The sequence below is a fragment of the Phoca vitulina genome, unplaced genomic scaffold (assembly GCF_004348235.1).
Source record: "Phoca vitulina isolate PV1807 unplaced genomic scaffold, GSC_HSeal_1.0 scaffold13, whole genome shotgun sequence".
Lineage (NCBI taxonomy): Eukaryota > Metazoa > Chordata > Mammalia > Carnivora > Phocidae > Phoca > Phoca vitulina.
Genome location: NW_022589716.1, coordinates 13,692,809 through 13,705,125, shown reverse-complemented (window position 1 = coordinate 13,705,125; position 12,317 = coordinate 13,692,809). Strand labels below are relative to the sequence as shown.

At 40.0% G+C, this 12,317-nt stretch overlaps 1 protein-coding gene across 1 annotated transcript in view; it reads left to right on the top strand.

The window, feature by feature from the left end:
• The window catches only part of ERC2 (ELKS/RAB6-interacting/CAST family member 2), a 959,419-nt gene that overhangs the window by 22,323 nt on the left and 924,779 nt on the right, over nt 1–12,317 (top strand). The window contains exon 3 of the mRNA XM_032412144.1: nt 7,277–8,070. Coding sequence (XP_032268035.1) covers nt 7,414–8,070 — 657 coding nt within the window. The 5' untranslated portion in view covers nt 7,277–7,413. The remainder of the gene's footprint in view (nt 1–7,276; nt 8,071–12,317) is intronic.

Here is a 12,317-nt window from a genome sequence, read left to right as displayed (position 1 = left end):
TATAACACATCTGCAGGCTGCATCTGCCTCCTGGACAGCCGCTTCTTGCTTGAGATTTGTTCTGCACTCTGTCTTCCTCTAGAAGAATTTCAGAATTAACTGTACTTTGTGACACAAATTTTTTTAAAAGTTAGGGATGCTGAGAAGAAAAAAAAAGGATATTTTAATTTGGGCTAAATCTTGGGAGATACTGATGATCTCAGCTCACACGGTCTGTCAGCAGGGCTCAGGTGATGGGCTGAGGCTGAGATCTGTGGAAATAAACTTAACCTAATTTAGAGCAGATAGGAGGAAGTGCTTTCTTCTTAAAATAGACCATTCCAGACCATGATAGTCTGAGACACTTGAGGTAGACAGAAAGAAGTCAAGGCTCTCTCCACCTTGTTTCCCCCTGAACTTAGAGATCAAGAGTCCATAAACCTTTTAAAGAATGAGTGGATGAGTGTATATTTTATTTATGAATCCATATGTAATTAAAGAAAGTTTTCTTACAGGTCCATAATAGCGTCTGTGATTTGATTATGTTTTTGAGCCTTAAATGGAACTTACCCTCAAACTTTGAATTTTTTTTCATGAAGTGTTTTGGAAGTGAAAGGTGTCATGCAATTAATTTCCTTTGTGTCGTATTCAGCAACATTTGTCTGTTTCTGTGCTCAGTTTAATCTAATTAATAATTTATCCTTCTTAGGATTGTACATCACAACTATATAAGAAAGCAGGTGTTTTTAAGAGTTTACAAGAAAGCTCAATGATTGAGCCTATCTTGGCTTCATAATAGTATTTGAAACAGTAAAATCTTAATTTTGACCTTATTTCCTATAATGCATTTATGGGTAGGTGGAAAAGCTTAGAAATGGTTACCTTGAAGTCAGTCATGGGCAATAGAAGGCATTATTGCATTATTGATTGCTGAAAAAAGTTGATCTCTTTGCTCTTTCTCAGGGATTCATTTTACAGAACTAAAAAAAAAAAGTTCAGGATAGACGAGAATTAGGAGACTACAACCCAAAAAAGCCTGAGTGTCAAAACAAGTACCTAAAAATATATCAGGAGACTTAAACACAGCTGGGGGTGGGGGGTTTGTGAGTGACTCAGTAGAACAAGTAGGAATCATGAGGCTTAGGAGGACATGACAGCCATGGGAACTCGCCTTGGCTTACCTTGTCAACTGGGCCTGTCTCATCTGTGAAATGAACATCACCCTATGTGCTGCAACTAGCTATAAGGGCAAAATTGTTCCAGGAAACCATCCTGCTCTTTGTAAATCTGCAGAAAGAGAGTAATTCCCAAATAAAGTGTTGGGCCTAGGTTGCTAATGATGATTTATTGTTAAGAAGATGTGTACTGGTGAAGAAATTATTGTTATTTTGATGGTCTCTGAAATTCCTCTTTGATTTAATAAGTTCTGTGGAATTGTACATAATGCCTCTTGTCTGGTGTACTCTTGGAGTAAGCAATATCCACCTGTTTCCTCACTTCTTAGACATACAGACTGATGATGATGGACCTGTATTCCTTTTGACATTCTGGCTTCTCTGTTGAATGTTTGAAAAATAAATACAGAATTATATGTATTTCTGGTTCTAGTAGGGTCAAAACCCCAACCAGTCATTATTTTGATCTCCTCTATTTCCTATCACTCTTTGGGTTGAAATGGTGGTCCTTCTTTTTTTTTTTTTTTTTTTTTTTTTAGATTTTATTTATTTATTTGAGACAGAGAGAATGAGAGAGAGAGAGCACATGAGTGGGGGGGAGGGTCAGAGGGAGAAGCAGGCTCCCTGCTGAGCAGGGAGCCCGATGCGGGACTCGATCCAGGGACTCCAGGATCATGACCTGAGCCGAAGGCAGTTGCTTAACCAACTGAGCCACCCAGGCGCCCTGGGTGGTCCTTCTATTACACATAGTGTTGGCTGTCACTCATGCACCTAATTTTAGATGGCAGCTGGGCTGGACAGTCTAAGAGGCCTGTCTCACCAGTCTGGTGTCTTGGTGCTGGCTCTTAGCTGGGATGCTTTGGTTCTCCTTCTTGTAGCTCTCTTCATGTCTCATCTTCTGGGATCTTTCTGTGTGACTTCTCTTTCCAGTAAGATAGCTTGGGCCTTAAATCTCTGTTTTTCATGGCTGCTAGGCCTCTTTAAAGCTAGGCTCAGGGCTGGAACAGTGTCACTTCTGCAGCATCTGCTGGTCCAACCAGTCACAAGGCCAGTCTAGATTCAGGTAGAAGGGAAATAGAATCCACCTCTTTGTGGAAGGCGAGACAAAGGTGTACAGGAAGGAGAGGAATTGGTGGCCATCTTGGAGACTCATGGTGGCCATTAAAAATCATGTTTTATTAAGATGTTTTATGGCATTAATATTAAGTGGAAAAAAGGAGATGACACTGAGGTAAGACTTTGAAGAAAAAGGAGAGTATGAGACTTTATATAGAATTTAATAACTAATTTTGTCTAAAATTACACACACACTTAAAAGAAATTGGAAGCAACAACATCAACTTATTAACAGATATTGCCTATCGGTGCCAGGATTGGGAGTGTTTTCATTTTCTTCTGTTTGCATATCTACATTTAAAAAATTTTCTGTAATCATCCATCAATTGTTTTCACAATTAAGGAAACTGATAATTTCTTGGGCCAATTAGAAAGTCTGACAAATTTCAAAGATTAGAAACATATATGTTATATTCCATGATCCCAATGCCAAGAATTAGAATGACTAGCCAAAATTAGAACTAATTAACCAAAAACTTATAACCACTTTGACATTTAAATATATCTTTCTGAATAATCCCTAAAAAATTCAAAAGAAAAATAGCAAGCTATTTACAGATGACAAGAGTTCTATACATAAAATCCTGGAATACGCAGCCAATGTGTATGATCTTACATACCTTCATCAGAAAATATGATTTGAAGATAAATGAACATTTAATACAAAAAGACAAAGTAAACACAAAGAAAGTAGAGATTATTATTAAGGATAAAGAGATACTGATGAAATGGAGGATAGAATGTAGTAAAATGTATCAATAAAACAAAAACTGTAACTTTAAGACACTAAAAAAGCAGACCAACATTTGTCATACAGTCATCAAGAGAAACAGAAAAATACAAACAACATTAGGAATGAGATAGGGACATAACTGGAGATTTTTAAAATTTTAAGGAAAAGTTAAAGCAATACCAGTAAGGCTGAAAAATCTGGATGGAATGGACTGTTGCTTCAGAAACACTTTAATGGGGGTGCCCAGGTGGCTCAGCCGTTAAGCATCTGCCTTCAGCTCAGGTCATGATCCCAGGGTCCTGGGATTGAGCCCCACATCGGGCTCCCTGCTCAGCGGGAGGCCTGCTTCTTCCTCTCCCACTCCGCCTGCTTGTGTTCCCTCTCTCACTGTGTCTCTCTCTGTCAAATAAATAAAATCTTTAAAAATAAAAAAAAAGAAAAAAAGAAACATTTTAATGATCATTGATAGAAAATAGGTAACAAGCCTTAATAGATCACTAAACATAGTGAAAAATAAAAAAGTAACCAACAAGCCCATTTAGTTTATGGTTGTGTTCTTCTAAATGTTTCAGGGATAGAGAAGTTGCTTATTAGGCTAACTGTTCCAGAACATGTGAAAAATGTGAAGTTTCTCAGTCCATTCCATGACACTAACATAAACCTGATGCTACACCTAAAAAGAGACCCCAAGGAAACTGGGAGCCATTGTCAACATGTATTGCTCTTTAAATAAGGAAACATTGTTTCAAATAAGTTACTATATCTCTGTATATAGTATGTTATCTCTGTGGTGTGTGTGTGTGTTTCCAAAATGATCAGATCCACTTTTTGTTGGTTATTGCAATTTTCCAGCACCTGGGCCAGCTAGGCTGGTAAAATCACCCAAGATGAAATCTGTGTGGGTATACATTTTATCAAATTTGGATTGGGACTTCCAACCTAGCTAGAGACCTCAGAAATGTCTGCCTCTAGACACAAGAGAAGACAGGGAAGGACAAGTTAGGTTTCATCACTTCTAGGAAGACAACTCTAATAGTGTTGGCTCAGCCAGAACCTAGATTCCTAGATTCTAAGCATAGAAGAAATAACAAATTCATTTAGCTGTTGGAATTATAGAAGGGAAAAATATATCTTCTTAAGTTCATAGCAATGAGCATCTATATTAAGAAAAAAAGAAAGATCTCACATAAACAACCTACTTTACACCTTGAGGAACTAGAGAAAGAAGAATAAATTAAGCCCAAAGTTAGTACAAGGAAGAAAATAACAAAGATCAGAAATAAATTTCAGAGCAGAAATAAATGAAAGAGACTAAAAAGACAATATAAAAGATCTTTATTATGGAAATTTTCACACATACAAATAAACAAAAGAAAATGAAAACCACTTGGAATCCCACCACTGTTAACATTTTGATGTGTGTTGTCCCAGTCTTCTCTGTAAGTTAGTGTGTGTGTATGTGTGTTTTATAATGTAAGCCATAAAAATGTTTTGTAGGCTGTTCCCCCCATCCTTGCCCCGACTGGTGTGTCATGAATATCTTTCCACCTCATTAACTATTCATGTTACAGTCACATTATTCTATCTACTGTCTGTCTGTCTCTCTCATCATTTATGTAACTGAATCCTATTGTTGGAACTGTGGATTTGCCTTTTCTAGAGAACAGATTATCATGCAAAAATCTTAGATACAAAATGATTTTTGTATATTTTCAAGTAAAATAAAATGAAGCTCTGAGCAACATAAACATTTGAAACTAAGTTCCTTAGTTAGAAACAGGAGTATAATTCTTTGTTGGGACTTTTTAGGGAAAGGAGGAGCTTTTATGGAAAATATTTCTTCACACTGTATATGAGGACTCTTTAGGGTATAAATCACAGATACCCCAACTAGAATTGAATGTAATGAAAAAACTTATGAGCGAATATATCCATTGTCTGCTGCTGCAGCAACACTGCAGAACATCCAGCTGCACAACATTAGTGACATAGTAAGAAGTATTTGTTTAGTCCACTAGTGTATGGGGCTCATTGGATGTCAGCTGGACTCGCTCATGCATCTGTGGTCACCTGCTGGTTGTCTAGGCAGCTCTGCTGATCTTGACTGGGCTTGCGGTTGGTTGACTGTTGACTAGGACACCTTGACTCTATTTCATATATCTCCTCTAACAGCAAGCTAGACTGGGCATATTCTAATTACTATTGCAGAGGAAAAAGAGCAAGAAAGTAGATAACACAAGTGCTACTTCAGGCCTCTGCTGCCTTCCCATATGCTACCACCTTATTGGCCAGAACAAATCATATGAGTGAACTCAGAGTCAGATTGGGAGGGCACTGCCAAGGATATAGATGCAGGAAGGAGTAAAGAATTGGAGCCATTGGGCGCCTGGGTGGCTCAGTTGGTTAAGAATTGGAGCCATTAACTCAGTCAGTCTACCTGGCATGTGTAACTAAACTGGCCTGGGGTAGATGTACCTTCAATGACTGCTGAATCCAGGGTATCAAGTGATGTCACTTGTTTTGATTTCATACTATCTAAAGTTTGGCTCTGGGGCGCCTGGGTGGCTCCATTGGTTAAGCGTCTGCCTTCAGCTCAGGTCATTATCACAGAGTCCTGGGATGGAGCCCTGCATCAGTCTCCCTGCTCAGCGGGGAGTCTGCTTCTTCTCCCTCTGCCTGCCACTCCCCTTGCTTGTGCTCTCTCTCTGTGTCAAATAAATAAATAAATAAAATCTTAACCAAAAAAAAGTTTGGCTCTGCTTTCCTTTGCATTAGCTTCACTCGCAAGGCAGCCGTTTCCATATGGTAGTCCTCAGAAGCTCCATCTCAAAGGCAAGTAATTCTAGCTGAAAAAGAGCTTATCTGGGGCACCTGGGTGGCTCAGTTGGTTGAGCGACTGTCTTCGGCTCAGGTCATGATCTTGGAGTCCCAGGATTGAGTCCCGCATCGGGCTCCCTGCTCAGTGGGGAGTCTGCTTCTCCCTCTGACCCTACCCACTCTCATGCACTCTCTCTTAAATAAATAAATAAAAATCTTAAAAAAAAAAAAAAAAAAAAAAGAGCTTATCTTTCCCAATTGTTCCAGCTAAAGTATGGTATAAATATTTTTGGGCCAATGTGGGTCACATGCCCATCCCTAACCTAAGGTCACTCAGCTAATCAGTGTTAGAATGGAAATTTGAAACCTGGTTTGCCCTTCTCTAAAATCTGTGGTCTTAGTGTCTAAAGGTGAAGAAAAATAAAGTACACTAAACATATCCTCAGAGGAAGAGCAGGAGGCCATGATGCACCACAATAAGGCCATTTGGGTCCTAACATTGAAGGGATAATCACAACCCTGTAACCCAGCTACATAAAATTCTGCAACAAAGTACTTGAATGACTATGACAGGGAGCTGCTACTACTTTTCTCGAGGGGATATGGGACCAGGAGCTCTGACGTGGTCTACTGTTCCCTTGTGCCATTTCTCCTTTAGGTGTGGATTAGTGTGGAATAAATATTTAGGTCAACCAAAATGGAAAAGAAGTCCCAAAACACCAGCCTGAAAGAAGTGTGTGAAGGGAGAAAAAGACAGGACTACCATTTTCTCTGGTAATAGCATTTAGGATCTGGCTAGAAGTATAGGAGTCTTGATGGTCGAACCACCTCTTTTTCTTCTAGCTCCAGAATGGCCAATAGGTTCCAACTCCTGAGTCAATGCGAGTTGATTGTTGGTAAACCATCTAGAGTGTTATGTTGAGAAGAATTCCTACCTTGGTGGAAATGAGGACTGTGGTGGATTAGTGATGTCTGGAATGTGTACAGGAGTGGGAAGTAACAACATGCTTGACCGTTATTTGACATCCCAGGAAGCAAACACTTCTCAGAGTCACTGTCAAGCCACTTGTGTATGGGGGTCATGCCTCTAGGATGGAGTATTTTATAGCTAAGTTCTCTATGATGAGGAATTCTGTGGTGAATTTTCTGGAGGTCCCAACTGTCACTTAGCACAAACCAAAATGCAGAGCATCATTTTCCCTGAGGAAAAACGGGCTGCTTCTTTGCTCTGAGAACTTTTGAGCTTGTTTGGGAGCAGGTGGGGGAAATGCACAAAATGTTTACGTGTAGTAAGTAAAGTTTGGGGCTACTTTTTAAAAAAACGAATATGGGTGTGACTATTGTTTTTGTATCTGTCATTATCATCGTTGATCTATCAATATATTTAAAAAAATGTAATATAGTCAGAGTTCTAAAGAAGTTTGTTTTTGATTATCTTTTTTTCCTCATTTTTCAGATCCTCTGGAGTCATTTTCTGGTACAGACTGTGAAAAGAATGCATTGAAAATTCTGGCCAATAGTGGAAATATTGGCATAACCCCCAACTTAGTATAGCAGTCTTTCTCTTCAGTAGCACCTCATAATAGAAGAAAAATGTATGGAAGTGCAAGAACAATCACCAATCTGGAAGGCAGTCCTTCCAGATCTCCTCGTTTGCCAAGGTCTCCTCGTTTGGGCCACAGAAGAACAAGTAGTGGGGGAGGTGGAGGAACAGGCAAGACACTGTCCATGGAGAATATCCAGTCCCTTAATGCAGCCTATGCTACATCTGGACCTATGTATCTGAGTGATCATGAGGGGGTGGCTTCGACAACTTACCCAAAGGGCACCATGACTCTGGGAAGGGCCACAAATCGAGCTGTATATGGAGGCCGAGTCACAGCCATGGGGAGTAGTCCCAATATTGCTTCTGCTGGACTTTCCCACACAGATGTTCTTTCATACACGGATCAACATGGTGGTCTGACTAGCTCATCCCATCATCACCACCACCAGGTCCCTTCCATGTTGAGGCAGGTAAGGGATAGCACAATGTTAGACCTTCAAGCCCAGCTCAAGGAACTTCAGAGAGAGAATGACCTCCTCCGGAAAGAACTAGACATCAAGGACAGCAAGTTAGGATCTTCCATGAACAGTATCAAGACCTTCTGGAGTCCTGAGCTCAAAAAGGAGAGAGTCTTGAGGAAAGAAGAGGCCGCCCGAATGTCTGTCCTCAAGGAGCAGATGAGGGTTTCCCATGAAGAAAATCAGGTAGGTTATGACTCATCTCAGTGTTTTTCAGCCTTGGCTTCTCACTGAGTAGTTGATGCTTTGCAGACGGCACCACGACCTGAAGTTCGGCATCATCAAGAAAGCTATGGTTTAGTACGTGTTTGACTTAGAGACTACAAAAGGTCGTAAGCAATATGAAATTATAACTTGTGATCTTATTTTCCAATAACTTTTTCACACTGTTGCAGAAGAGGGGGAATCATTCTTTATTGCCTAACTTTTATACTTGGTTATTTTTTTTTTCTTTTTTAGCAGTAACAACAGCAGCTCACATGTACTTCCCTCTGCATCGAAGAGGAAAATGTTAATTTTTGCAAGAGTAGACACTTTAACAGCAACATTTAGAGAGCCACATTTGACCGGTGAATTGAATTATTCTTGAAGTCACAGCAACTATTTCTTTCTAGAATGAGTGGAGTTTATTCTCTAAACAGCAAACCAAATAATATTAAATAACACTGGGTGGAATGGGTTTGATATCATGTTGGAGAAACACAAAAAGTTGTAACCTGGTCTTTCCTTTATCCATTCATATTAAATAAGCGTGTACTATGTGCAGGGCACCTTCTTACTCTTTTCTGATCTATCTTCCATGTTACAGCAAGATCAGTTTTCCCAGTGTCTACTTGCAGTCATACCATTTCTTTGCTTTAAAGCCCTCAATAGGGGCGCCTGGGTGGCTCAGTCGTTAAGCGTCTGCCTTCGGCTCCGGTCATGATCCCAGGGTCCTGGGTTCGAGCCCCGCATCAGGCTCCCCACTCCGCGGGAAGCCTGCTTCTCCTTCTCCCACTCCCCCTGCTTGTGTTCCTGCTCTCGCTATCTCTCTCTCTCTGTCAAATAAATAAATAAAATCTTAAAAAAAAAAATAAAGCCCTCAATAATTACTTATTGCCTTCAGAGTGAATTCTGCCTCTTTGGCTGAGCTGATGGCACCTTCATTTGGAAGGCCCGAGCCAACCTTTTCCAGCCTTATCTCATACCACCTCCGTGCACATCTCCTATGCTACGTGCACTCCCACTTAGTAACTTCTGCACATACTCAGCGTTTTCCCCCTTCAGTCCTTTGCTCTTTCTGTTCCCTTTCCCTAGTGGCCTTCTCAGCAACCCCTCTCCCTGCCTCTTCCCTTTCAGGGTTGGCCAGTCTCCGTTTCCAAATCCTACCTATTCTGTGGAGCTTATTTATCTGCTGTTGTTTTCATAAGGGCTTTGGAGTCCGACATGCCTGGGTTTAAATCCCAGCTTCACCTCTTATGAGTAGTGAGATAAGTGCGATGAGATGGGGAGTAGAGAGTGCTGTGCCATTTGGCGGAAAAATTTCAAGGTATCGTTTAACTTTCTGTAGAAATTTGAGATAACTCCAACTTGGCTGAACTAAGGATTCTTTGATAATTGGTCTTGATGTTGGCCTCACGAAGCTCTCTGTCTTTCTTGGGTTTATCTGCTGGCCCTCCTATCTGTTTCCCTGGATACCACCCCTTGGAGTCCAAGTACCTTTAGAAGCATTTTTGATCTCTATGAGATCTGCTCTTCGTTCTGCTTCTATGTGTAGAAAGCAATCACCTTATCCTTTTGACAATCTGACAGAGCCTTTACTGGTTTTCAGATGTGGAAATGTGATTTTTAGTTGGAACAGAAAGTTGTGTTCTTCAATCCTAAATCAAATTAATGCTCTTTACTATCATTTCTGCTTTTCCCCCCTGACGTTGCTGGTTCATGATGTCCTTGTGAACCTGTTACTGCTATGTGTATTTCCCTAGTTCTGTACCGGTTTTCTTCTTTAGTTGTTTTGGAAAGTGTTTACAGCCATTTAGGAATGATGCAAGTAGCAACAAAAAAGTTTGAAAACCATTCTTTAAACTGTCAGCTCCAAAATTGCTTTTATCTTATGTTGCTATCATTAAATTTTTTTTGAGCACAGACTCTCACTTGTATGTGTATATTTACTTATAAATTACATGATGTGCTATTATGCCAATGTATTATGTGTCTTTTCTGACATTCACACAGAATTAAATATGGAAGTTGTTGACAAAATTAAATAATATATTGAGGTACATTTTAAGGACACACAAAACCTTCTTGCTGTTGTAAAAACATTTTAAACCCCTTGTCTATTTTGTAAGGGTTAGTTTAGTTTAAACTAGGAAATATCCATAATTCTACTTAACTGTCCCATGTTGCTGTAAGCCAGAAATAAGTGAATACTTGAGGGTGCTTCTAGTACCCCTTCCTAGCTCTGGAAAATACTATGATCACAGGCTACTTGGGTACTATGGGTACCCTATAACCATGTGACATGTGATCCAGTAAAAGCTCCAGTATTAATCTATTAAATATAAGTAAAATGTAATTATTTTCTTCTTTAGGTTAAAAATGTAAAAGGAGGAAGAAGCACAGAGAGTTTGAAAAGTCAATTTACTTGCAGTATGAGGTAGTATTACAAAGTAAAGAATATAAAGATTGACAAAAAGCAAGTTATTTTTTAAAAATTGAAGCACCTCTCCTTCTCCTGTGGGAATTATGTCAGGATCTGTTTTAGGGGTCTATGAGTACCTGTTGATCAGGATAGGGTAGATCCTGCTGCAGCAGTCAAATCTCAGTGGCTTAACACATCAAGATTCCTTCTTATTCACTGGAAGTATGAAGTAGGTCAGGTGACTCTGTAGGGCAGCCCTCCTCCAGACAGTGACTCAGGATTCAGGCTTTCTACATCTTGACACATGGCTTCAAGAGTTGTTACACCAGAGGAAGGGTGTGTGTGGAGATGGCACATTGGCTCCTCAATTCCTTAGGCTGGAAGTGACACAACTGCGAGGGGTTGGGAGGTATAGTATAGTCCTCTCTTCTTTCCAGGAAGGAGAGTAAGATATGAAGGAACACTAGAAATTTCTACCAGTGGGGTTTTTGTGTTTGTCAAAAAGTGGAGCTCGATGAAATAAAGCTTGGGGAGCAATCCAGACTCCTGCTGTTGCTGCTGTTTCTATTATTACTGCTTCTGCTACCAATAGACATCTGTTGGGGGCTTACAATTTGCCAGGCATGGTCCTTGGAGGTTTGTGTACATTATCTTATTTACTGTTTGCATCAGTCACCTGGGGTAGGTGCTAGACTTTTTCTTGTTTTACAGATGAAAAATAAATGTAGAGAGAATAAGCAGCTTGCCCAAGTTTACACAGCTAGTTAACGAGAGAGCGGGGCTTTAAGGCTTAGGTCTAGTTCATGCCAATGTCTAGGACTTAACTTTACGTTCACTAACTCCTTATAGGAACACTGAGCTGTGAATATAATCTTAGTTTAATGGGAAGATCATATTATGTTAGATAAAAAGACTAGTTCTGATAGAATGATTGAGAATGTGATTTAGTGGGGCACCTGGGTGGCTCAGTCGTTAAACGTCTGCCTTCGGCTCGGGTCGTGATCCCAGGGTCCTGGGATCGAGCCCCGCATCGGGCTACCTGCTCAGCGGGAAGCCTGCTTCTCCCTCTCCCACTTGCCCTGCTTGTGTTCCTGCTCTCGCTATCTTTCTCTCTGTCAAATAAATAAAATCTTAAAAAAAAAAAAGAATGTGATTTAGTTTAATTGGGATTTTTATTCTTAATTAGGAATTTATTTCATTTTCCCAGAAGTGGTTTTTTGTGCTGTTTAGAGTTTCTACCATTTACCATAACTGACTATAATTTCCCTTTAGAGGAAAAAATCATGGAAAATTTTTCTATATGGAAGAAAAGAATGTAAAGGAGATGAGGGACATTTGACTGTGGTTTCTTATGCATAGCAACCAGAGACTGCATCTACAAATGTAGTTCTACCAGTGCGTATTTGGATAATTAGAAGTTCACTAACCTAAATTCAGGTGATCTAAAACAATTTGAGCTATACTATTTGAATACAAATGGGAAGCAGGTCTATCATAGGGTGGAGGTCAGGAAGCTCAAGTTCTGTTGTATATGAAATTCATGGTTCTGTGTATTTAATGCTCACTAATACAAACCTTTCACCCTTATGTGCAGTGTTGAAGAGGGCAACCACTCATCAATTCTTTTGCAGTATATTTTGAAGTTCTAGTGATTCTGTCCAGGGGAACTGAACCCAACTCCAGATCTAAGGGAGGATGTTGAGCACCCTTCCTGTGTTATAGGAAGTGCAGGACTATTTGGAACCTTGGAGGCAATGGGTAGGGGGCTGTGACCAAATTTCTTGTGTGCAAAGAGTAGATACTTGGGTTC